Source organism: Spea bombifrons, chromosome 6 (assembly GCF_027358695.1).
Source record: "Spea bombifrons isolate aSpeBom1 chromosome 6, aSpeBom1.2.pri, whole genome shotgun sequence".
Taxonomy (NCBI): Eukaryota; Metazoa; Chordata; class Amphibia; order Anura; family Pelobatidae; genus Spea; species Spea bombifrons.
The window spans coordinates 7,000,807-7,027,113 of NC_071092.1; the positions used below are offsets into that span (position 1 = coordinate 7,000,807).

At 44.2% G+C, this 26,307-nt stretch overlaps 2 protein-coding genes across 3 annotated transcripts; both read right to left on the minus strand.

Moving 5' to 3' along the window:
• Positions 1-8,472: 8,472 nt before the first annotated feature.
• Positions 8,473-16,721, minus strand: ABTB1 (ankyrin repeat and BTB domain containing 1). Its single transcript, XM_053469584.1, has 12 exons — positions 16,493-16,721; positions 14,929-14,991; positions 14,412-14,467; positions 13,640-13,784; positions 13,365-13,524; positions 12,987-13,032; positions 12,223-12,339; positions 11,833-11,948; positions 10,993-11,091; positions 10,482-10,649; positions 9,212-9,412; positions 8,473-8,995 (listed from the first exon to the last, which is right to left on the minus strand). The coding sequence occupies exons 1-12, from the start codon at positions 16,546-16,548 to the stop codon at positions 8,789-8,791; spliced, it is 1,434 nt and encodes a 477-aa protein (XP_053325559.1). The 5' UTR covers positions 16,549-16,721; the 3' UTR covers positions 8,473-8,788.
• Positions 16,722-19,476: 2,755 nt separating this feature from the next.
• Positions 19,477-24,885, minus strand: PODXL2 (podocalyxin like 2). Of its 2 annotated transcripts, none has more exons than XM_053469282.1 (8): positions 24,673-24,885; positions 23,365-23,661; positions 22,336-22,862; positions 22,071-22,145; positions 21,258-21,414; positions 20,417-20,478; positions 20,106-20,285; positions 19,477-19,818 (listed from the first exon to the last, which is right to left on the minus strand). In XM_053469282.1, the coding sequence occupies exons 1-8, from the start codon at positions 24,698-24,700 to the stop codon at positions 19,624-19,626; spliced, it is 1,521 nt and encodes a 506-aa protein (XP_053325257.1). In that variant the 5' UTR covers positions 24,701-24,885; the 3' UTR covers positions 19,477-19,623. The 2 variants fall into 2 exon arrangements, with proteins under 2 accessions (XP_053325257.1, XP_053325256.1); XM_053469281.1 differs by having other exon boundaries at positions 19,477-19,821; positions 24,673-24,884.
• Positions 24,886-26,307: the final 1,422 nt, after the last annotated feature.

Consider the following 26,307-nt stretch of genomic DNA (forward strand, 5'->3'; position numbering starts at 1 on the left):
CATACAGGGCTGTATAGAAACATAGAATTTGACGGCTGATAAGAACCATTCCCCCCCCCCCCCCCCTTGTCTGCGCGTTCCTTTCCGGATGTAAAGACTCGAACCTGTAATCGGCCCTCGGCCTCGTCTTAGGTTCTGGGTAGCTTTATGTCTATCTCAACGCTGTATGAGCCGCTCTCTTTACTAATATTGTTTTAGTAAATGTGGCCACGTGGCAGGTACGTGGGATCGGGGCCGTTAGATGTGACCTCGGAGGTTTCCGCTCGGATAGAAAGTGGTTGCTCGTCGGCATCCCGGAGGAATTGCTGACGTTCTGGTTTTTTTTTTTTTTGTAGAAAAGGAAAAAGTGAAAAGTAGGAAGTAGTAGGAAGACGAGAGAGATATGCGATTAACCCTTGGAGTAGAGGACAAATATATTTTTTACACAATTCATTATTTTCTGTCCTAAAAAGGAGTCATTTATGACACTCTAATGCTTAATGGGTTACTTTAAGGCATTTCTACCTTTTGCAGATAGGGATAGGAAAACTTTTCACACTACAGCATGTATATCGCGTAAATCACCCTAAAATAAAATATAATAATGCGCTGTTACATATATTCTGCAATTTTCTACCTATCCCGTATCAGTTTAAAGGGATAAATATATTGAGGCAAATCATGCAAATATGATTAATTCTTAACTCAAGATCCTAGGGTTTCAGCTAAAAGACTAAGTTAGTATATTTTTATTCTGACTTTTATAGGAATAACCACATGACTAAGCTATGGTTTAGTAAAACTAACAAAGTAAGAGAACTTTGGCTGTCGTCGGCGTTTTAGAACCGTATGTCCCGAGCGAGACCACCTTAAGTTAATATTGTGCGGCCCCTGATTTGGTACCAAATGCCTGATTCTGTAGCACCCTTTGGGGAAGAGATTGGAATCAATAGCACCCATCTTTGATGTCCGGACAGTTTAGTAGATAATGACCCCAACCTACAAAACCATAACGGGTCATTCCCGCTCCAAAGATACCGGCATTGGCTAACCAGGCGCCGAGGCGTCGTCGGACCCCCTTTGCCGCTCGGTTGTGTTCATTTGTATGGATCGCGTGCTTTCCGCAGCATGAAAACACGACAACACAGCTGCGCCGGCATCCATAATCCCGAACATCCCATTAATGTGTCGAATGCGTCAGCGAAGACACGAGAAGAACTCTGGGGCTGATGAGGCTTTGCATACGCACGTTCTCTTTATATATATTGTTTGTTTTCCGCCCACCCCCCCCCATCAGTGGCAATAATGCCGCGCGTTTCTTTCTTTGACGACCCGCCATGTTTTCCGGTGAAAATCCTCCGCCTGACACTTTGTATCAAATTCTACTAACTACAACTATGGATTTTTATTAATACAAACTCCATCTGACAATAAAAGTGAGTTTTATAATCAACTTCTACGCCTGCGTGGTGTCTTTACGATGGGAAACATCCATATCTCTCGGGGAACCTGGATACTTTATGGGTGAAATGATCCTTAGCACCGCGCTGTGTGGTTATTGTCCGCGGAGCTGATAGATACCCCGCGCTGTGGCCAAATTAGCAGTATGTGACAAATTCTGCCCAAAACTCCGTTTAAAATTGTAAGCTTGCAAGCCAGGCCCTCGTTACATGATGTCTCCGGTCGTCTTGGTCTGTCCTAGTTTCGTTTGAATGGACGGACTGTGAGAAGCGCTACGGAAATTGTTGGCGCCATATAAATAAAGGTAATAATAATAATAATGAGTCCGTTGACTCTTGGATTTAGAGTTTCCGTAATCACGTAAATCTCTGCTTGATCAGGACGTTCTTCCAGTGGCGCTCGAACCAAGACGTCCCGTTACTTTTGGATACTTCCCTTTGTTTCGAATGCAATATGGCGGCATTTCCTTTAGTGGTTACATTATTATTCTCATATTCTACACCCAATATTTACCAAAATCTAGAAAATCCATAAGAGGGACATGGAACTGGTTAACAATGACTCCACTCACTCTCAATATACTTTTTTTTTTTTTTTTTACCCATTTTTGACAGTTCTCCCCTAATTTTAACCCAAACTCTTTTCGGCTCCATTGTACAATTTTATAAATAATTTTTTTAGCAAATCTACCCCATTTTTACAATGAATTTTTCAGCAAGTGACATCATAAGGCTCACAATTTTAGTGTTTATGACTAAACTGATACGTGTCTTGATTGGTAATATAATATCTGGATTTTACCATAGAAATCCCGAGTAAAATAAGGAATAAAGCATGGTTGGATTGTCCGTGCGGTGACGCATTCTAGTAATGTGGGTAAATAATTGTGCACCTTGTGTTAAAAGGAGCAAATATTAAAACCGTAAAACTTAACCTTTTCTATTTCCCCTGATTTTTGTATTTTTTATCTCTCCAGCGCCGTGTTTATTGAATAATCCTTAGAATGTCGTTTCTGTTATATTGTATCACGCAGCTCTGTAATGTATCCTTCTAGAGGCAAAAATGTACGATTGCCAAAGGTATGTAAACCCTGTCGCTAACAATAAAAAGGTTTTTTTTTTCCAAGAATGATACCCGTTCTGCTCTTTGTAGGGCGAATGACAATTTTCGGGGGGGGGGTGGGTTGGGGTGAAAACAGGGAAAAATTGAAGTTTATTTCAAAAGAGAAGAAATGTTAGGGCAACAGGTCATAATCTAAAATTAGAGGGTCAGGGGATTAGATGCAAAGTAAGGAAGTTTTATTTTGCTGAGAGGTGGGAGATAAGTGGAACAGCCTCCCAGCAGAAGTGGCAGAGGTTAATACAGTGAGGGGATTTAAACACGCATAGGATTGGCACAATGTGGATCCAGAATATAAAACTAGAACAAAGACTGAAACGGTTCTGTGTGTGAGACACGGTTTAAGAAAACAAACGTCTAACATTAGCCCTAAGCTGGATTCATTAATGATCTTGCATCTCATGATCTGCTCTATTGACGTAGACCTGTTATTTTTGCCGAGAGGCAAATGGGATTAGAAAATGATCATCCGCTTTCTTTTTTATAATGTTATGGAAGTTATTTTAATGTTTTGTACGTTTGATTCTACAGGGCTATTCCCAGTCTCCATTACAAAATCATAAGGTAGCATGTTTAGGTCATAGGCTTAGGACTTTAAAGTCCAGAGTTGGTCCACATGGTGGTAATTCAGAGACAGCCAGAGAAATGTCCTCCTGGCTTGCATGTGGACCTCCTAGCTCACTGTCTCTAGAGGGATATTAACGGTACTTTGCTGACGAGACCCACGGAGGCCAAAGCATCCATCCCTTGCGCAGTGGGTTCCAGTCTGTCCTTGCGATGGTGGAGATTTCTCCTCTGCAACGTACGGCACAAGTGGCTAAAATTGGAAATCAACGAAGGGTTGTCAAGGCTTTGGGCCGCACCAAGGACAATGGAAAACACAGCTGGTAAACCAATGAGTAGCTGAACCCTGAATTATTGGCCAACTGAGGTCCACCAACCCAATGTTGACTCGGCTCTGGGGAACTTGGTCAAGAACCTGGTCGGAGAATTCATCGAGCACTTTTACCTAAGTAAGAGACGTATCCAACATCCTAAATTGTGCCCTCTATATCATTGGGTTAGGTGATCAAACCCTTTAGACATTATGGAGAGTTTAAACATCTCCCGTCTTCGGTAGTAGGAAAAATCATGATTCATAACGACATACTGTTTTAAAATTCAGAAACCATTTTTATGTTTGTTTTTTTGTTGTGTGTGTGCGCATCATCTGCCTCGCTGTTTACCGCTAATCAGCCTTCCATTTCTGAGCTGCGGCTGTCTCAGCTTTTTATGCGTATTCCGCTTTTCAATGTGTAATAACACAAGCTATGACCCCCCATACGCTCCCTCCTCTCCCACCCCCACCCCCAGTACAGATTCTGCAGCTGTAAGACTTGCATTGAGTCCTGCGCTCACCCAGGCAGTCGTAATTGGCAAACGAATGCATGCGCTGCTGCGTTTGGCTCTGTACCGAGAGCTAGATGGGGGGGTTACCGCATTGTCATAAGAGGAGTCTTGCTGTGCTAATCGGAGCGACCGGTCATGCTGTGCTCACCGGTCTGTTCTCCCATTAAAAAAAAAAGAACATTTACTCTCAGATTGCCAGTTTGCAATTATTTCTATGATTCTGTTGCATAAAAAAGCAGCAGGCCTTTTATTTAGAACTCATTTTAGGATGAATTTTTTTATCCTGCAGTTTGAAAATATGTTTTTTTTCTCTCACTTTTACAATTTATATTCCAGGGTCAAAGATATATTGTTTGAAATTAGCTGTTTGTATAGCCAACACACGTTCACTCACTCTAACACCAACACACGTTCACTCACTCTAACACCATACACCAACACACATTTACTCACGCTAACACCAACACACATTTACTCACGCTAACACCAACACACATTCACTCACTCTAACACCATACACCAACACACATTTACTCACGCTAACACCAACACACATTCACTCACTCTAACACCATACACCAACACACATTTACTCACTCTAACGCCATTCACCAACGCACATTCACCTACTCTAACACCATACACCAACACACATTTACTCACGCTAACACCAACACACATTTACTCACGCTAACACCAACACACATTCACTCACTCTAACACCATACACCAACACACATTTACTCACGCTAACGCCATTCACCAACACATTCACCTACTCTAACACCATACACCAACACACATTCACTCACTCTAACACCATTCACCAACACACATTCACTCACTCTAACACCATTCACCAACACACATTCACTCACTCTAACACCATTCATCAACACACATTCACCCACTCTAACACCATTCATCAACACACATTCACCCACTCTAACACCATTTACCAACACACATTCACTCACTCTAACACCATACACACACTCTCCCTCTCTCCCGCTAACTAAACCCTGACAAAACTAGAATTGACAGACTAAAACGAACCGGTACATTCGTCCCTGTTTGCAAGCCTACAATCCTGTGAGTGCCCCTAGGGTTTCTAGCACCTAGGTCAAGCTATGTATCCAGCAGCATTGGCATTTTGCATTTATTTATTTTTTGAAGACTCTGATAAATGGCCAGGTGCCACGGATTCATAATCTTTAATTTGGGCAGAAAAAGAGATAGCAGCCAGCCACAGAAAAGCGTACAAAAAGAACACTAATGAGTTTAAGTGGAGCGTTACGGGCTTCTCAGGCTGCCAAGGGTTAGAGACATGCTGCGCACAATTCTGCCGGCACCTGTACGCCATTCAGCAGCAAATAAAGCCAAACGATGCCTGCGGAGAAAAAGAAAGGCTGCACCTTCCTCCGTGCCACGCATGTATAAGAGGCAGCGTGTCCTATTTTAACGTTGCCTATGCTCATTCCCTGCAGACCTTTTTAACGTAAGATCAAAGTACCCCCAAAGCTTCGAAACCAAATCGGCAGAGCAAAGAAAGGAGCCGCCGACGGGGCGGATTAAAGACACAGATTTTCAGGGGATCGAACAATGTTTAACCATTCGGCTGCGAGGTGGACGAGCAATGCTATGAAACCACCATGTATTGCAGCATGAAATGGGTAAATCATCTGGGATGAAGATTATGAAGGCTGATGCAGGCAGGGATTGGGTTTAATTCAGATTATTTTATTAGTAAGTAGTCCAAGGGGTAAATGTCGTACCCCTTTGAGCTTTAAAGTGTTAAAAAAAATGGCTTCTTGGTTTTTTACCCGTCCCCATCTCTTGCCATTTCATGGAGCTACTGGATCGAGTATCGCGTTTGATGCCAACACACCCGCAAACTCCTCCGATTTGACCCTTTAAGTTGCACAATTTATTGCTCCCTCCTGATGGGGGGTATCTAGTGCCCTCATCTCCTATCCCTCACCCTGTCTGCTCGTAACTACCCCCACCGCCTCTGTCCCAGCTTCGCCCCTTGTGTCCAACTCCAGAAGCCCCAGATTTCACATTAAAGGCCCTACTTCTCTCCATCAGGAACGCCTAGGGTCAGATTCCCAATTCCGCCGACTCGGCAGTTGCGTAGGAACTCTTTTTGAAAGGGGCTAATGGGTGGCCCAGTCTACAAAGCCCATCATTTCTACCCTTGGGTAGAGGGTGGCTTCCTACATTGCCCAAACATACCGTTAATTGTATATAGTCACACGTATCGGCAAAGGTTAATGTTGAGGGACATATATAATGGGGAGGAATAATTTCTTATGCTATAAGTATCCTTATTTCTTTGTTTCCTTCGTTCCCATCCATCGCCGATATTTGAAATATAAAATTAAGATGTCAATAGCGTCACATTTTCATTTGGGTATTACATTAATGCAGAGGAATGAAATGTAGGAGAAAAAAAATGATGTTTTCAATCCCAGGGATGTCAAACGGCGAATTCGGCTTCATTTCTGTACAGAAGAACCGCAGGGAACCCAAGCAATCTCTTTAAAAATAGCCGTCTCCTCTCTGCTCGTTAATTAGCCGGCAGACCGGTAGCAAAGGAGAAGCCGGCAGAGGCGATGAAAGATTTGTACACATTTATTTATTTTTTTGCTGCCTTTTGCTTCGAAAACATTGAATTTCTGGAATTATTTTAATGATGATATTGAAATTAAGGGTCATCTGAGACTGTCGGAAACATTTTTCCGGTTATTCCCAGTCCGCAATCACATTCCATGCAAGTGGTTAAATGAAGGTATGGGGGGGGGGGCTGGGAGATGAAACACGCTCGTCCTTAAGGGATTAATAAGATAAAAGGATGAGGATCACACCGTGTAGAGGAATGTTTTAAGAAATCATTGGGATGATGTCACTTTAAGGGGATCCCACGGCAAAATATCTTTATTTACATGTTATACAAGTAATATATAATATATAAATATTTAATTATATACATATACTATATATATGCTGTATACATATGAAGTATATGATATAGTATATATATATATATATGTATATAATATACTGTACTATATATACATATATATACTGTATATATATGAAGTATATAATTATATTATATATATAAATATATAATATATACTGTATATATATATATATATATGAAGTATATAATTATATTTAATATATATATAATTGAATATATATACTGTATACACATGAAGTATATAATATACTATACTATATATTTATATATACTGTATATATATATGAAGTATATAATTATATATATAAATATATACTGTATATGAAGTATATAATTATATTTAATATATATATATATATACTGTATACACATGAAGTATATAATATACTGTACTATATATTTATATATACTGTATATATATATATATATATATATATGAAGTATATAATTATATTTAATATATATATAATTAAATATATAATATATACTGTATATAAGTATAAGCCTATAACAACCTTTTAAATTATTACTATACTAGATAGGCACAGCACCTATAGTAGCTTTACTTGGCGCCGCTAGGTGGAGCACTGGGTTATGACATCATATCCCAATGTTCAGCAGGGGGGGGGATAACAGCCCCTGACGTGGACTTTGGGGGCAGGTTGGGGCATCCAACCTTAATGCATCTCTGTGATTTACCCCAAACCTCTCAGGAAATCATTATCCCTGGGATAATCTTTACAATAAATATCCCTCACTTTCTCCCTTCTGACACCATCGTCCTCACAGGGGGTATCACCAAAAAGGGACCCTTACTCAACAGGAGAGAAATTACTTAATGGGGAGGAATAAAAAACCTAGTAACAGAAAGATAAAAGGGCCGCTCTCGTTATATACATTTAAGGTGGGTTTCTAGTACAGTTGCCAGCAGCAGCAGCCTAATGACAGAAGCGCGGCTGCGTGCCAAGTTTTGATGCTTGCGTAGCATGCCGCCAAGTTGTGCAGTGCTGTCAGCTTGTGGCCCAGGGGCCGCTTGCCCAGTCCCGTCCTTTGTATGCCACGCAGTCTATCAAAGTTCTACTTAGAATCATATATCCGACGAGCACTCACTGAAATCCATAAAGAAAACAACTCGACACTAGAAAGTGCGTGTTTATTCCCGAGTGAACGTGCTGTGATAATAGAAACTTTCACGCCCCTGTGGGAAATAAAATTGAAGCAGAATTTAAATATGAGAGCCAAACATTTCCTGGGCCTTCAATGTTTTTATTTATTCATAAAGAGGTTCATCCACTAGAGAGGGAGCGTGATAGCCACAGTCTCAGCCTTTACATGATGAAGGGCAAACCCCAGCTGAAGAGCCTGGCCCCGTACAATGTATAGTTAAATCATTGAATTTCTTGCACTAAGTATTATGCAGGGCCAGCTCTTTGTAACGCATCGTGCAAACTCCCGCTTTAGTGAATAACCTCTAGCGAGACCTCTAGAGAACCGAACATGGCGAGCATTAACTTCCAAAGCATGTCCTTCAGTAAACATTTTCTTTTTAAACGAGGTATTCCATGTGGTGAATGGCAGGTCCTATCATCCAAAGACAATAGTAGGGTGGGTTGTTGTGATAGGAGTTATAGTCACATCTCGGCATGCCGATCTCTAGCGTCTACGCGCTCGCTAAAGCTCACTGTTAGATGCGAGAAGCAGACGTATTCATTAGATACGGCTCCAGGACCCAACCGCGAAGAGCTTGGAGGCTCAGGGGGACAATTCATTTTGTTGTTAGCGTGTGTGTTGCTGTTAAATACCCAACGACCATGTAAAACCCCCTATTCCCCAGTGTATCGGAGCACATCGGGTTTAGCAATCTAGCCCCAAATTGGCCAGCAGCCTCTCTAAGGCATCGAGTCTCTGGTTAGCCTCCTCTATAGCGCTGTAGGTCTGCACGTTGCTTGTGATGTGGAAACGGATGTCATCGATCAGAGGTATGGAGTCCGTCTCCTGACGCATTTCTACGGCCGCCGCATCCTCCCGCACCGCAGCAGCAAACTCTTCGTTATCAACGAGCTGCGGACGAAGAGAGTTGGAAACCCCATAAATATAATAATTAAAGAGCCGCTACGGCTTCATTATTGATCATCGAGTTGAGCCAACGTTCAATCAACAGTTACAAAAACAAACCGGAAAAGTCCTCAACAACCTAAATACAAGTTGCTGCTGCCGCCATACGTTCCATGCAGAGTTTAGGGAGCCCTGATGATCTCTGGCCAAGTCATAACATACCTTCTCGATCACGCGCGCCATGTACTCCGTGCTCTGATCCTCCAGCCGCGTCAGCTGGAAGAGCTTTGCCACCTTCCAGATGCCGATAACACTGTCTTCATCTAACATCTGCGCCAGCGTCTTCCCGCACAGGCGCTTTAACCCAGGCAGCAGGTACATGTCGGCCACGCACAGCACCTCGTACGCGTTCTCAGGCGACAGCTGCGGGAACAGAAACACGTTTATAAAGGAAGGAGATCAGAAGACACAACGAAGAGGACAATCACGGACCGAGCGAATATTTCTAAACGAGACGATACATGTCAAAGGGAAACTAAACATATTTACAGAGGGCCCTAAAGAAGGATCCCGTCCGTTACATTGTATCGGCTCGTGGTTTAGGGAGCGCTGTCACCGGGTGATAATGACAAAAGCTGCCACACAGCCCAGTATCTGCAAGGTATCAACGAGCACGATCACAATACTTCATGGAAGAAGAAAAGGGAAGGGAACAGGCAGAGATCAGCAGAGGGTAGGCCTCCCCATAAATATGCAGAGCAATTGCCAGTTCATGAAGGGGTTAAACAGGCTGTGTGTACATATAGAGTGCCACCGCGTGACTTTAACACGCATGATCTATGTACAGAAATATATATCTAACTAGAGCCCTGGTGCCACCTGGTGGCGGCTGCCAATAACACACCCAGCAATTTAGCAGCCCAGATACACTTCGTGTTAAAGGTGCTGTTCCACTTAACTACCCTCATGTATGTTGAACAAATAAACCTTAGCAGATCTGTCATTTTATTTTTTCTTCTCTGATGAATCAAAAAAAAAAGAAAGAAAAGAACCAATACAACCTGTTATCAACCTATCAGTGGCTATTTTGCGTCACATGACAATAAGGTGTTCCCAGCAAAACATTATGAATGAGACAGAATTTTATATGATAAAAAAAATAGTCATCAGCACTAGGACTGAGGTTTCTAATGTTGAATGTAATTACTATACTGATCAGAGTTGGTAGGAAAGCACCTTTAACACCATGTGTAAGTCCTCCGTAATCACAGCCAATAAACAGATTCTATCTTGGACCGTTCTGCTTGAAGATCACGGATACATCACCTGTGTTGCAGAATCAAAGTGTACAGAATCACCGGAAGGATCCTCTGATCCCACTACAGGTTATAGATCTCAGTCTTCAACAGAGACCCAAAGGAGGGGCAGAGACCCAAAGGAGGGGAGGTTTAAAAGTTCTTTTTTCCACGCAGTGAAAGAAGGAGCGTCTCACCTCGGTGTCATCGCTGTATATATAGTACAAAACTCGCAGAAACGTCTCCTCTGTGATGTTGTGAAGCTTGATGGCCGGGATGCTGGGCTGCGCCTGCAGCTCTTGGCTCTCGCTGAAATGATCCTCCAGCAGGGCTTTGAAGTAATCGCTCCGGCCGCAGAAAAAAGACTGAAGGAAAAAATGGAAAGATGAAAGATACAGAGGACAGGATGAATCTCCGGCCGTGTCTGCAATGGTTTAGTGAAATCCACTTTCAGCAATAAATTAACTATTTCATAACAAAGTAGCGAGAGTGTCCTTAAGGTCACAACTCCCTCGCTCAATGGAGAGACAATCAGGAAACTTGGGGAGCCTCCTAACCTCAGCTCCATGTGGGTCTGTTGGCACCGTATGGATACCAATACACCCAGACCTTGCTCTATGGCTCCCTTATGCATCTTTATGAAGAACGCGGTCGTATGTATGTTCACAGAAACCGCATCATACAAAGTCGGCACATGCCCGGACTTACTTTGTGACACAGAAAATTGTAGTCTTCAATCTGGAAGCACACATCGGGATAACTGCTGAAATTGTCTGTACTGTCGAAGGGGAGCTCCCCGAACCCAACCTGCCGAAGAATAAATCAGACGGAAGAGATTAAAGAGTAGAAAGGAAACATGTTATCCCGATGCACTGCAGTAACCACACTGCAAGGCACTGTATCAAGGACATAAGTCTGAATTTTGATTTCAGCTCCCTGAATTCACTATTGGAAACTCAAATGCCAACTCTCGCCTTAGTGAATAAACCCCACTGAGAGATGGAAACCCACGGCTTTCTTCCTCCGCGTTTCTATAATTACGTCCCATTGGCCATTTCTAAAGCGAAGTTTGCCAGCGGAGGGAAACAAACATTCTGTTCCTTACTCCCAAGCATTAAAGTTATATTTAGTAGCCGTGACCCAGGGGGCAGCCGGGGTATTTCAAACCTTTAATAGCTCAGGCAGGCTGGACTCAAGCTAGAGGGGGGTTGTCAGCCAGGTAGTACAGGAGCCCCTGATTTATTTATTTCTTGTTTAATCTCTGAATTTAATTAAACGGAACAACCAGCAACGTTTAAAACACCAAACTAGACAGATGGGATTGTTGGTCCATCTCCCAAACACAGCCAGTGCCAGGGGGCAGAGGGGCAACTGTGTGCTAGCGTGAGTGTATAAGTGTGTGTAAGCGTGAGTGTGTAAATACTTGCGCCAGTGCATATGTGAGTTACCCTGGAGGGTGGGGGGGCCAATGGGGCCACTTGGCTTAACCTCCCCACACAAGAAAGTGTCAGCCCTCCCCTGGCCAGTGCTGAGGGGAGGTCACCTTACCCGAAGTTCAGACGGCAAGGCACAATCCGCGAGAATCGCCAAATCCTCCTGCAGACGACAGTTTCCGGCCGGTTCCACGGTCAGGACCTTTACGCATGTCCCCGGTTTGGACGATACTGTAGTTTGTACAAAAATACGCCATTTAATCAACTACGGCACCTTGCGGAAAATCTTCACAGACCTTCCCATAAAATATGCCTAAAATTCAGCCAATTTTATTATGATCTACCATTTAACTTACACCAACATTCCCAGACTCCCCCCCCGAACTTATCCGAATGCCACACGTCTAAAGACCTGATCATTTATATCTCCAGCACGTCACACTCTAATCACCATGCGGAGGTTTTCCTAAAGTAGAAGAAGCGGGTGCAGCCGTGAAACACGTACCAAACTCATAAACCTTCTTACACTTCTCCTCCAGCTCCTCAATGAGGTCCTGCAGGCGGCACTGCTTGGCCAACCTCTTGCAGTCTTCGACATGCTCCACATCAATGTCCATCCGGCCTGCCAGAGGAAGAAAGACAAGTAAACATCGCCCACAGGAGATAAAGCGAGAGAATAACTTACGTTACAGCAAAAACGTCAACATTCTAATATACATGTTTATTTATCACAATATAAAAGTTCTAAAAGAAGGAGGGGGTAGATGTTTTCAATGGACTAGTCACGTTATACTTCACAGTATTGAGGTTCCTGCCCAGAAGGGCAAACTGCTCCTCACCAGAGACATGTTAATACTGGCCAACATCGATACATTGTAGCCAAACCAACAAGCACTAACAATTACTGTATCTATGCTATAGTCCTTTTCTACAGTGATGTATTTACCTTCGGTCCAGTGGCCACCTACCACCCCCCTCCGCACCACTGACCTTACTTAAAGGCATCAGGATATGATGTGATATCCCAGCATGCCACCTGTAAAGGAGGAGCAGCGCGAAAGGAACCCATGGCGCACAGCGAGATCAGGGATCTCCCATTTAACTGGACCATCGAGTAGCCGGAGGATCCCTGCTGCCCCCCCCCCGCCCCTGGACCTGCCACCCCAGACCTAATCCAGAATTTATCGCTGCCTAATCCGTGCATAACTTCCGAGCTAAGGTTAAACGCGTGACATGCTTCATGATACTTGTTGGGAGCTTTTCCCTCACCTGTGTATAGATACTGCAGAATAGAGGCGAAGGCAGCTGGGTTAATCTGGAAACAAAAACACAAGCAGGTCGTTTATTAAACAGCGGGGCAATTACCACTCGCGCTTCACAAACCGGACTTATCTACACGTTGGGTATATTTCTACGACACAAAGTTACAGGATAATAATTTACACCAAGAGAATAAATGCCATTTGGGTAACAAATTCCTTCCAATGTGTCTCACGAGCCCGCTATGCACAACCCCCTGTGATCCCATAATACAGCGCTACGGAATATGAAGGCGCTATATTAATAAACCGATAATATAGAATGTTAATATTGCGCTGATGTGCTAACCACTGCCGACGCGATATCTATCCGATCCCCCAGCCTTACCAGCGGGTGCTTCAACGCAATAACTTTCTTGCCCTTCCACTTGGTCTCGAACATTTCGGCGAAGTATGGGCTGCGCGCGCTGAGAATGCATCGGTGGGCGCAGAACGACTCGCCGTGCACGAGGAATACCGTATCGCTGTACGAGCCCTGTTCCAAGAGTCTGCAACGCGAGGAGGAATAACACGGTATATCAAACATTCCGCCCGGAATCCAGACATTACCGCTCCGTTCCAAGCGCCCCCCCCCCGTCCGCGTCCCCCTTATCAAGGAAATACCTCTGGAGGAAGTCATCGTAATAATCCCTCTGCATGCACTTGGCCGTTATCTGCTTGTATTCTTTCAGCAGCCGGCGGATGGCGTCACTCAAGGCTCCGTACAGACAGCGCTCGCCGTCAAAAGTGTTCACTTCACACTTTGCGCCTGAGACAGAGAAGGAGAGGAACTCGTTGAGATCAGAGACGTACCGTATGGTACAAAGGATCAGCTCGACGGAGTAACGTCCTGACGGGGACGCCGTTGGTTTTAGCCACCAAGCGTTCCTCGCCCTCTAATAGGATCGCATCCCCCGCAAGTACAGCCAGTAGAAACCCAAAGACGATGGATTAAGCGATAACATAAAAAGCCATTCTGGTTGAAAAAAGACCTAAGTCCATCAAGCTCTACCCTTCTACCCATCCTACCTGCTTTTAAACCAAAAGAAGGCAAAACATTTTTTTTAAAAACCCCCTATTTTTCAAATTTTGTCAGATCCCTCCTTGACTCCAAAAGCCAATGAAGACTTCTCCTCGGATCAAGAAGCTCTAGAACAGTAATGTTTCTTCTATCGTTTATAGCTTTTACCGGTGGGTAAAGCTAGGTTACTACATTCCCAGAACGATCAATGCCGTATCATAAACGTACAGAGCTGGAACCCGCAGATTACGGGGTTTTTAATAAATTACGGTTTGTAGACCCGTAGAGAGCGCCGCTACGCTACGATTGGTCAGTTTAGCACAGAGAGCCTTTGATACGATTCACTTGGAATTTGTTTTATTACGTTTATCTTACCGTTGGCTAAAAGATAACGCACGAGTTCTTCATGTCCACAAAGACAGGCGTAGTATCTTTCAGAAGAAAAGAGAGAGAGGGCATGAGATGTGACGCCAACAGCGCGCTCTAAAACAACGAGACCGCAAATATTACGATAAGAGACACCACGTTATCTCAATTAGAATAATTATAGAGACGTTCCGGATTCTGAGGAGTCATCGCCAACAACACGCGAGATCTGACTTCATATTTAAGATGAGGAAGGAAAAAAATTGTCAAAATGTTATTTTTTTCCCCATGAGATGTTTATGTTTTTTAATATATAATATATATAACAATATAATATTTATGTTTAACATTTACCTAATCCGCACGTTTCTCCTGCTCAGGAGCCATATGCCAATCCCATGCATGTTTACATCCCCACGCTGTATTACCCTCTACCACTTCTGCTGGGAGGCTGTTCCACTTAGCTACTACCCAATCAGTAACAAAACTTCCTTACATGACATCCCTTCCTCCTGGCGTAACTTACAATGGAGTACTGTCCCACTTGTCTCGGACATTCAGTTCCACGTCTCTCTGCTCCACAAGGTGTCTGCGGGGGGAAAAGAATCGAAATGAACGGGGATCGCGGACACCTCTCCCCGCGACACGGGCGGCCGTCCAAAGGCGAGAAAATGTTCTCAACGCAGCCGAGCGCAGAGTATCTCGTGTCACCAGATATCGGGCTGGCGGCCCTCCAAGCAGATCCAGGCAAACAGGTCGTTAAAGGAATATAGTAACAAAAACACAGAAATGCTGAGAAACAGACAATTCCCTCAAAACGAGAAAGAAAATGGCAATGATTTTGGTGTCTTAGAATTACGCAAAAGGATAAATTCAGACGGAGCAGAACCGCGTAACAGCTAATAAATGGTTCATTTTCTGAAAGAATAATAATTTACTGATTTTGACATTCCAGAGCACTACTATATTCTCTAGATTGTAAGCTCTTGCGAGCCGGCCCGGGGTTACATAAAGCATCGGGTCGTCTCAGTCTGTCAGACCCTGTGAGCGTATAATTGTTGTCGTGATATAAATAAAAGATAATAATCTCTTTCACTATTCCGATAGTTTCTAAAGTGATGCGCAGTCTGATCCGACCGACCATCAAATCCCATAAAGAGGCGGAACTGTGACCAGCCAATAACAACACTGCGCATTTACCACTTATATCATATCATCTACACATATTTACATATCATATATTTATACATCTTATTTATATTATCTACACATTTCTAGCACACAATTAGTGTTATGATGTAAACCATAGTATTGTAATTATGTTTGAAGCATTTTTTTTAACTGGTGAAGTGGCGAACAAATACACACATACACACACACACACACACACACACACACACACACACACACACATACACACACACACAAACATACATACATACACACATACATACATACACACACACACCTTGTGTAATGTCAGTTTGTAAACATTAGCAGGATTTGACAGGGGGGGTTGTTGTGGGGGGGTTGTATAACATGCTGCCGCTCTGCCCCCTGCTGGCGCGTTACACACTTACTGCCAAACCCCCTTCTGGATTTGAAATTACAAATATAAGAGCAGCAAGTACTATAACACGGTACACACTATCCCTGCCTGCCTGCCTGCCACTCACTATCACCTGCCTGCCTGCCACTCACTATGCCTGCCTGCCACTCACTATCCCCTGCCTGCCTGCCTGCCTGCCCCACACACTACCCCTGTTACACGGTGTTATTGTATTCATTTCACAACTGGGAGGGGGTTACAGGCAGCAGGAACTGGGATGCAGTCGTTAAGCCTGCCGGGCGGGATACGTGTAATGTGCCCCATAAGTGCCCATTGCTAAGCAGGGGGAGTGTATGAAACCCGCCCAAGCGAGTGCCCACCGCTTCCCAGGCCGGGTAAATGGCTGCCCCCTGATACTGTGAATGCCTCCTCTCACTCGCAGTGTAGGTGTGCTGGGAAGAGTCCCCAGGCCGGGTAGGTGCGAGTGCCCGCTCCCAGGCCGGGTGGCCACCGGCCCACTTATTGCCCCCAGGCCCCTCACCGCACTCTGAAGATGTCTCCCTTCCTGCAGCTGCTGAACAGATCGTTGGTGTCCATTGGCCCGGGCACGGCGCTGGGCGAACAGAGCGGCTCATTGACCCGGTGGGTACGGGGCGCAGCAAGCGGAAGCACCGGTAGAGCTCAGCGGAGGGAGGGGATTGCTGGGCCCGACGGGAACACACTCAGAGCGGACTTGGACTACAGCTGAGAGCCGCACTGACACAAGCAACTATAACCCCGCCCCCAAATATTAACCCCGCCCACGAGAGCACGGCCTCTTCCTCCAATAGTAATAATACCGCCCATGTTTTGGCAATGTAGAAGACCTCGCCCACCAAAACATAACCCCGCCCACAAAATGCATTCCACCGTTACATAGGCGAAAACTTGTTCTTTCCAGTAATTTTACTCTCATACCTTCCATAAGTCCTTCTTAAGGAGGGCCAGTCCCTCCCTAAACCCATATGTCCCTGTTTCCTCCAATAATGCCCTCTTTTCTAGGAGCTCGGAATGTACGAGGGGATCGCAGAGTTCGAGGCCCTAAAGGCCCCAAATAACATGTATAGAAACAGCAGGAAATAGTTTATAAATCATGTTCTGTAACCGAGATAAATTGTTCTTCTTATTACTTATTTAACGGAAGAATTAGAAATCAATGGCTTGTAAAGTCACATTAAAGTTATAGTGAAGTCCCACCCTTGGTCACACCCCTAACCACACCCTCTAATGCACAAATGTCCCTCTTTGAACTGATGTGATCACAGGGTTCTACAGCCCTAAAAGCCCCAATAATCTGTTTAGAAATAGTAATAAAGGTGTTTTATAAATGGAATATTGTGCTCCAGATGACGTGCAAAATCTACCGGTTGTGGGAGGAGCATTTAGACACGCCCACTTCCTTCCTATCACATTAAATGTTTCTGCCTGATGGGACCGCCCACCGATGGCAGTACACCCACCTGCTACCTGTACCCAGGTATGCCGATGAACTAAATCAGTCCTACATATACAAGATGTAATAATAATAAATAATTGAATAAAAACCCAACAGGCGTCCAGCGTCATCTAAACGTTTAATGTTCAGCAACGATGAAAATTATAACAGCGTCAGGTGGGCGGCAACTATAATATGAAGAACCAGATATCGGAACACGTTTTACTGAAATATAAATATACTACCGACGATACGTAAAACATACTCTGCTCAATACAAACCGAAAATGCACGAGTATATCTCCGACAGCAATACTGATAGAGTGCAAGCTCTTTTGCCAATGTCCTCCCCAACCTGTTTTTACTATAGAGTTCAATATCGTTTCAATCTTTAACTATCAAAGTTCATAACGATTCTAGTGCAAAGTTCTAAAAGTGATCTTATCACCATAGCAACCAATGGAGAAGCCCAACAAGCAGGAACATTCTATTGGTTGCTATGGTGATAAGATCCCTTGCTCTTTAATCTTATCCTCTAAGACCCCCGTACCTGCTTTATATAAGAAAGTGCAACCACGGTGGTGTTACATGACGCCTACGGAGGGATAATTAAGGTGCTCTGTTCATGTTCAGTGCTGAAGGTTGATTGATATGCAGCGCATGCTTTAAATATTTGGGTTCTAGATCATTCCTTTACATTTACTTAACTTTTTTGCACTCCTAAAATAGCACATTGACAGGAATCCCCCCCCAGAGGCTGGATATGCCAGGCCGCAAGCTACGTGCGGGTGGGCAAGTCCGTCGATGTCAACAAGTCAGGTCTGCTGACGCCAGTGGGCGGTCCACTGACATCACTGGGCGGGGCCGACTGATGGGACTGGCTAGTGCCGATGACGGTGTGGGCGTTGCTAGCCTCAAACACATTAGAATTGTAAGGGGTGGGAGGGGAAATGGGCAGGATTGGGCCATGCCTAAACGCCACCCCCATGATCCAGAGATTCACCCGGAGTCTCCAGGCGAAACCTGGAGATTTTCAGGCGTTCGTACGCCCTGTGCATATCCCACCGTCAGCCTCACTTACGCGATCATCCACCCCCCGGGATGCCCGTCACCGCCAGTTCGGCCCTGTTAATATAAATTTACTTTCCAAAAAGAGGCATCGTCGGGAACTGACAATTAATTACAAGTGAGTATTAAAAGAATTCCGGATTTGGAATTTGAGGAAAGGCGAGTTAAGCAATAAAATAAAATTGGGCTCCGAGGGGATTCTTTGGGTTTGGAATGAAGAGGTTTTGGTGAAATGTTTCTGGACATTCTCTAAGCTTTTAGATCTTAGACTCAAGTTACATCAAAGAAACATTATATCTAATTCTGGATTGTAAACTCCTTTGAGCGCTCCTCACCTTCTGTTTCTGTAAATCCAAAATATTTTGTGATGCACTACTTATTATGTCCTGTTTGCCCACTGTACAGCACTACGGACTATGATGGTGCCATACAAATCAATGAAAAATAAATAATAAAAGTGCCGAATGCAGTTCATTACCACAACGTCCATTGTGATTGCTCCACGTGTGATCTCATGTTCTTAATGTCACATTACAGATCTCCAGAGCAATCTAATACTTTCATGACCCTGGGGATCAGAACAGCCCCCAAATGCTTTGGAAAAATACCCAGCTGATCTTTGGACTAATTAAGTGCCATAAAAAACAACATTTGTGTTACATCCAATGAATTAATTACTGGTCGCTTGGAAAGACAACATGGAATGTATTCGCCGATAGGCAGAAATACCAAAGACACAATCCTCCTCCTCTATGAAACCACTCCATAAGTCTAGGAGTAGGCATTAGGTAGGCGGACGTGGTGTCTCAGACGAGGAAGAGGGAATGACACGGATAAGTAATGCAGCCCAATATGTTGTCTTCTGCTAAAGAATGGACTACGAGTTAGGGTTTCTAACCCTGCGCTTCTTGGGAACGGCTATAGGGCACATAACTAAGGGCAGTATGGGAAGGGGCACTTTTTGCAAACTTTTTGGAAATGTATTAGTTAATCCGCTGGCGTAGAATGTTCTTGGCATTCATTCTGGTGGGTATATTAACAAAGCAGCATGTGGTGCTCGCAAACTGAAAATCTATGAATTTAAGGTGCCGAATGCGATCTACAAACTCTGGTGAGCCGCTGGCTCGGTCTCTACAGGTGGGTATCTTCCTCAATCACTTCAGCCTCTTCCTTGCCGCTACTGTTGATGAGGGTCTGCCAGCCATCGACCCGGTGAGACGTGCCACCATTCACGCTTGGCTTCTTTTCTTGCATCTCCGACTGGGCGTCCATCGCGACATCCAGCGTTGGGTTATCGTGGCAACCATTTTCAACAAAGTGCAGCTCCTTCTTCCGGAAGCACAAAAAAAAGGCAGGAGGTTAGTGAAATAACCCAATCTGCTGTCATTCCTACAAAATTCCTACTTATACTACGAGTAGCCAACAGGTCGCTCAACATCACCACAATGCTCACTCTTTCTTATGGGAGAAGTGGTTACGTAGACGATCCAAGAAACAGACAAAGAAAACACCTTTATTCAAACAAACGAGGTAAGACTTTACATGATTAGGAATTATTTTTCAATTACTAACCATTTGTTTGGGTTCTAGAGGGGAATAATTAATGGACTCACCATGTTCTTGAGTTTGGGCAAGCGCCTCTGCCAGCAGATATAGATGTTTCCAGCTATTATGATCATCACACATATGGATCCAATGATGACCAAAACGATGAAGAGTTTGCCGTAATCACTCCGGGGGAGGTCCGGGTCTGGTTCACAGACGACTGTGGTGGAATAACTTTGAATGCCGATCTACAGAGAAGAAGACCGCATTTCAAGAACCAATTTTCTAATCCACTTTCTGACTACCTTCCATAAAGGCTGAGACCTTTTCCGTATTATTGTATAGCTTTATATCGCCAATGGATGAGAACAGTCCTCACCTCTGTGAGACTCCTTTCTATGTCCTCCAAGGCAGTGAAGACGTCTTTAATAGGGACTACACCTAGAATTCGGGAGAGAAGACAAATTGAATTTGCAGGAATTCCGTTAATTCACATTCAGTGATACAAAATTCGAGCTACGCCGAGAATTCCAAAATATGGAAGCGCTGACACACACACCAGAGAGAGAATTTTATGATTCCTCTAATTAAAACATAATTGACCAATTAACATCGTGTGAGCGTTACCATACTATCCTAACTCCCTGTGTGTTTACAAGCCTTGCGGAGCAAAGTTCTACCCCGTTACTCTAGACTTTTATGGCTCCTGTACTTTATAACTCATTTTTATGGGGTCTCGGAGGAAAAGTTTAAACGCATGCAACTGCTTCTCATTTTAATGAGTCGGTTTTGCCTTTCGGTAATGAAATCCCCATCAAACATTTGGATGGTCATTAAATCTTCACCAACGTGTGCTACACGTGCTCCCATGAATCTGCACAATGTCTGGCGCTTTAGGTTTAGGATATAAGAACCATGGGGGATTATGGGTGACGGCCCATCTGTGAGGGTGGCAGGGGGCAGTTGTACCCCAATTATAAGATTTTAAGCCACTATGGAAATATGGTGGAATATGACCACCATGTTGTCTAAAGGACTTCCTCAGGACCACGAGTGGCTCCTTTATGTGCCCCGTTTGTGGCTTTGCTTTGGTGGGTTTTCACCGGACAGGCAGGGCGATGCTCAGCGCATGCGTTGTGTTATTAGGTAACTTTGTTGGTCTTTTGCCCGTGGTAGTGTCGCTTGTGGCACATTGTGTTGTGTATGTACAGGGGACTCACGTTGCTCCTCTGTGATGGTCATTAGCAGATGATTGTCATTCTCGTTGGGCTTGCTCAGGGATATCACCCAGTCTTTTTGGGGGGTCTCTGCCTTCCAAGACAGAGCTTTTTCCAGAAGTGACAGCAGCTGCTGCCCGTTCTGCCACCTAAACTGTTCCTGTTAAATATATTTAAAAAAAAATACAAGTTTAGGACATCTCGTAAATATAATTATCATTCTGGTTTGTTGTTTTTTTTTGGAAATGTTGGCTTATAATCAACTAAGAATCTGGTTCTACATGCAGTTCCATCGGCAAACCCCCGAAATTCAAAAGATAACCTCTGTCTCGGGAAAGGGTTAACCAGAACCCCTCATTTAAAAAAAAAAATCATGATTTTCACTATTTAGGCCCAGAAAGGAGAGGGTCAATTCACAAAAGAAAAGGTCACCGAGCAGTTTAATACGTCTCCCTCCCTCTATGGACATCTAATCATGTCTGCTGTTTCCATGGCGATGTAGAGACCCTGGAGATGGTTAATAGAGACAGCCGCCTGTTTCCATGGTGACCAGTAACTCTCGGGCAGGCCCTGTAGATTGAAGGGCGTATTTTGCACAGGCAGGGCTGTGTACCGCCACTAAAAGCACTTCAGCCATAGCTGCCAACTACCCCAGGCTGGTCTGGTCAGCCGAACCTTGACTCTTTGCCAGTTCAGTTACTGGTCATGCACAAAGCCAGGTTCAAAGCGAAACGGGCTTTGCGCATGTTAAAAATGGGAGTTGTGTGTAACTAAGGGCAACGATGAATTGTAGCCCTAAGAAGCATCGTTACTTACACAATCAATGTCATCCAACATGTTCAGAATAACGTAATTTTTTCCAGCCAGATTAATCCAGTCGTTGCAAATCACCTGAGAAGAAACAAGTGACGTGACTTTTAGAAATGGAAAGATCACTCGCCCTTTAATCTGGAGGAGAAGCAGAATGAGAGGACACGGGCTTGTCTGCCTTTCCTCCCTGTCTCCCCCTCCATTTTCTCTTGGACCCATTTTATCCAGACGTAGCTGTAGAAGATAAAAAAAATGCCTTTGAAGCAGTTACCTGCTCTGAGCCCAATGGTACCACCGTAGGAACATCTCTTTGTGCGTTGCCCTTGTCCTGTAGTGTGGACTGCATCGGAGGATTCATCTTTTCTTCTTCTTCATCTTGGGGTACCATGCTTCCATCACCCTCAGCCCTGTGCCCTACATGAGGATTCGCACCTTGGGAAACCACATGATGTTCTGGCTGGGGCAAGACTTCGCGGTTGACGTGGTGGTTCCTGGACGCTGAATGTTTCTTGGACTTCCTAGATGATTTGGTCGTTGGCTGTATGGGAGCAGCAGATATGAGCGTGGATATTGTCCACTCGTGTTCTGGAGTTGGCGATATCTCATCCTTCAGAGTTGTTGGCTGCATAGTTCCCTTCTCTGCTATGGTCCTGGTATCAGGGGACACTTGCCTCGGTACCTCTCCTGAGTCTATAGGCCACAAAGACGTAGGAGCGTCTGGATTTTCATTAGTGTGACTGCTTCTGTTTCTAGTTTCTTCCTGGATGGTTTCGTAGCTGGTGGCATGAGTTGGGTTATCTGCAACAGATAAAAAAAAGTAATGGATTTTAGATCAATTAAAGTGGCACTTGGGTAGATTTGGAGTCCATGTTATACTCTCAATAAATTTGTCCATGTAAGAGCCATTCTTTAATATTATGAAAAGCCTTATTTTCACTTTTTTATGGCATTGACAGTACCTAACCTCAGAGGTGGTAGATGATTGACGTAAGAGCTCAATCAAAGTGGTGGTACAGGAGAGCTTTCCCTCTGAAGAAGGCTCTCTAGGTGTTGTTGAATAGAAGATCCACAAATCTCTCCCAACTGCCACGTAACAGTTTTATGAAATTCAGGAAATTATTTTTATACTGTAGGTTTTAACATTTTCGCTGGTCTAGGTTTACTTAGGAGGGACATATCTCCAAAGAGATAGAATTCTCCTGTTGAAGTTACTATGTAAATCCTCACTTTTAGTTTGGAGAGGTCTTCATGCTCAACCTGTCCTTTTGTCATTATCACCTGTTGATGGCACTCCACTGACCTGTCTGGACCTCCGCGTGGCCTTCACTGCTTCTATTCAGGTGTCCTTCCTCATCATCCTCAAAAAACTGAGCAGACTGCAATATTGAGGTCTCTTCTGTCTCCTGACTGGAGAAGCCCGAACCTTGATGTGAGTGGAGAAACTCCTGCATGGGATCCGGCTCCTGGTACCCCTCGCCTTCATGGTCAGCAGAATCCAACCCCCTCAGCTGGGATAAGGGAAAGTCCAGCAGCGAGGTGGACGAAAATCCTTCAGAATGGGGTTCCTCGGCATCAACAGAAAGGAAACAGAGGAACCCTACAAAGAACCAGGATAGTATCCATAAAAATATGATTATCACATAAATTACATTTGGCATTGTGATCACTAGTTTAATCCTTATTGGAAACTGGTAATATTGTATTTATAAACCATTACATCCAAAGACTTTTCTTTATTATTTGTAATTGTATTTGAGAGACAGTCCCTCTTTGGTACCCAAATCCCTCCGTCCCTTTTTTCCTCCCCTAATGTCTCTCTTTTTTAGGAGCTCGGAATGTTCACTGGGTATGATATCTATATTTAAATTCACACTTATATTTTAATTCTATGTTAAGACATGTGCGCCGCGGCATAAATATTTAGGTTCATTAAGCGTGGCCGTATGTTTATTTCCGTGGATGGGGAGAGAGTCTTCCCAGTTCTTCTCGGTTGCAGACGCCACGCTGCACCGCCTAATGGGAGACAGCGTGTAAGTGTCACGCACACACACATGAATTAATTTGCGTGATCCTCCAGGGCCTGTTTAGGACGATGAATCTCTAACAGCCACCGAGGATTTTAATCTCATTACACAAAACACAACCTCAGACAAAATCAACAAAACCAGCAGGTCCTGAACCAACAGCGGCTGCCGTCCGGGGCATTAAATACCCGCTGGTTTCCTACCGTAGGGACGGCCACCCCGGCAGAAAAGAGCTTGCCATATAATGTAGGCTTATGGAATATAAGGGGAAAAAATGCAACTTCTGCAAATGAAGTCGGTGTCATCGGATCCGGTGCTTAATAATTGCAAACAATCGGAAAAAAAATACCCTGTCTTCAATGAAACATTTTACATTTTCTGGGTTTACACATTTCTCATCTTTTTTTCCGGGGCTGTAAATGAGACAGGCGTGCAAATTGTAATTTCTTATTTTAAAGAGAGTCGCAGGTTCTCAGATCACTGCATCGTTTTTTTTTAATCTTACATGCATAAAACGAAGAGCGTTTCGCTGCGGCAAAGAGTAAATTTAGGTAATGCAACAAATGATGGGGTGCTGAGCTTACCCAAAAATAGATGCCTTGGCAGAAGCATATTGACGTCAGTGCTGGCACACCTTCTGGACAGAGGGCATCTCTGCTTCCCAGGGATGGGCACAAAATGCCAGATCTCGTCTTGGTGTCTCTTAGATGCTCTCCAAAGTCTCTCCGTGAAGCTCTGGGCCAGCGTGGGCTCAGCAGTCTCCAGGAGAATCACAACTGTAGGTGGAGTCCGGCTGCCTGGCTGTAAAGGGCTGTCCCTTTAAATGTTATACTTCACATGCATGCGAGCATCTGGCAAATACACAGCTCCAAGTTATATGAAGTGGGGGTCTCTGCTGTGTAATGTGTGTGTGTGTGTGTGTGTGTGTGGGGTCTCTGCTGGTTAACTGTGGTGTAATGTGTGTGGGGGTCTCTGCTGTGTAATGTGTGTGTGGGGGGGGGTGTCTCTGATGGGTAGCTGCTGCGTAATGATCCCAAATACAGTGCTGTGATCCTGTTTTTGGAATTCCAGGCGTAAGGATTGGGGGTTACGCTCCAGGGTATAAATCCAGTGGTTTCTGGATGCTGCTCTATGCAGATGATGGCATTCAGGGGCAGTTATACAGGGTGAGGTTGGTAGACCTGGGGTATAAAGGTGGTGTATTTCCCTGTAATCACACCCCAGCTATTTAATCTCACACCCTGTTGCATCCCCTCCTCACAAGCCCAGCCTGGAATTGGTGCCTTTTAGTCACCCCTGCAAGCTCGAGTTGCCCCCTTGCCCATCACCCCTATCCGCTCGAGACGCTCCCCTCCTGCCTGCAGGGCTGGTGCAGTGTCTGCCCGCATATCTCCACGGCTCCCTCACGGTCCTAGAGCCTGCCCCTCCGGCAAATCGCCTTGTACATCAGGATTAGAGAACAAGTCATAAACCATTTACCACCCTGACTGCCGGATCAGGGCACTTTCCTTAATGAAGTCAACATCCTACTTTTATTGAACTTGGCCGTGTATTGGAAGACATTACAAGTATTATCATTTATAGAACCAGCAATTAACCTGTTAGCTGCCAAAGAGCCTGTGGGAGAATCCCTTAATTTTTATTAGGTATCAAAGCACAGACGGTGGCTGAGATGGGCACTAACACCTTAACGCCTCAACAATTAAGAGTTACAGTGCTAAAAACCCATCCAGCTCTGTTCCTTAACCTATTACAATATAGACCTTTCATACACTAATTCTTTTCTGTGACTATGTCGTTATTACATTTATACCAAGCAGCAGGGCTTTTCCTCAGCCAGACAGCACATTACGGTGACCTGATTGAGTAGATCGGTGTAGTTTCCCCTCTAATTACCCATCTGCTATTTTCTTGCTGTATAAAATTAGCCTACAGACATCCGCGTAAACAACGGCCGCGGATCGAGCCGCTTCTGGCGAAGGGCACAGAATCCAGATTTAATGTCTATATTGATTAGAGTCCATTTATTGTCTGCATAAGATTTGTTTTTGCTTAATCACACTAAAAAAAGTTGGAAAAATACTAAGATTAATGAAAGCAGCAAAGGGTATCGTTATATGAGGACTCTTAATCGGTGCTCTAATCCATAAATTATTTTGCTCTTTCTTGGCATTCCAGAAACTTTAATTAGCAAAACTATGGAAGATAGTTGCAATTTT

Bases quoted from the DNA above. Each gene is read 5' to 3' on its own strand.
- ABTB1 (XM_053469584.1), bottom strand. From the start codon at position 16,548: ATGGACACCAACGATCTGTTCAGCAGCTGCAGGAAGGGAGACATCTTC. The intron at 13,525-13,639 runs GTATTTCCTTGA...CTCGCGTTGCAG, and splicing joins TACGATGACTTCCTCCAGAG to ACTCTTGGAACAGGGCTCGT. The intron at 11,092-11,832 runs GTAAGGTGACCT...ATTCTTCGGCAG, and splicing joins CCTTGCCGTCTGAACTTCGG to GTTGGGTTCGGGGAGCTCCC.
- PODXL2 (XM_053469281.1), bottom strand. From the start codon at position 24,700: ATGCTTCTGCCAAGGCATCTATTTTTGG. The intron at 20,479-21,257 runs GTGAGTCCCCTG...CCCGAATTCTAG, and splicing joins GACCATCACAGAGGAGCAAC to GTGTAGTCCCTATTAAAGAC. The intron at 19,822-20,105 runs GTGAGTCCATTA...TGCTTCCGGAAG, and splicing joins TGCCCAAACTCAAGAACATG to AAGGAGCTGCACTTTGTTGA.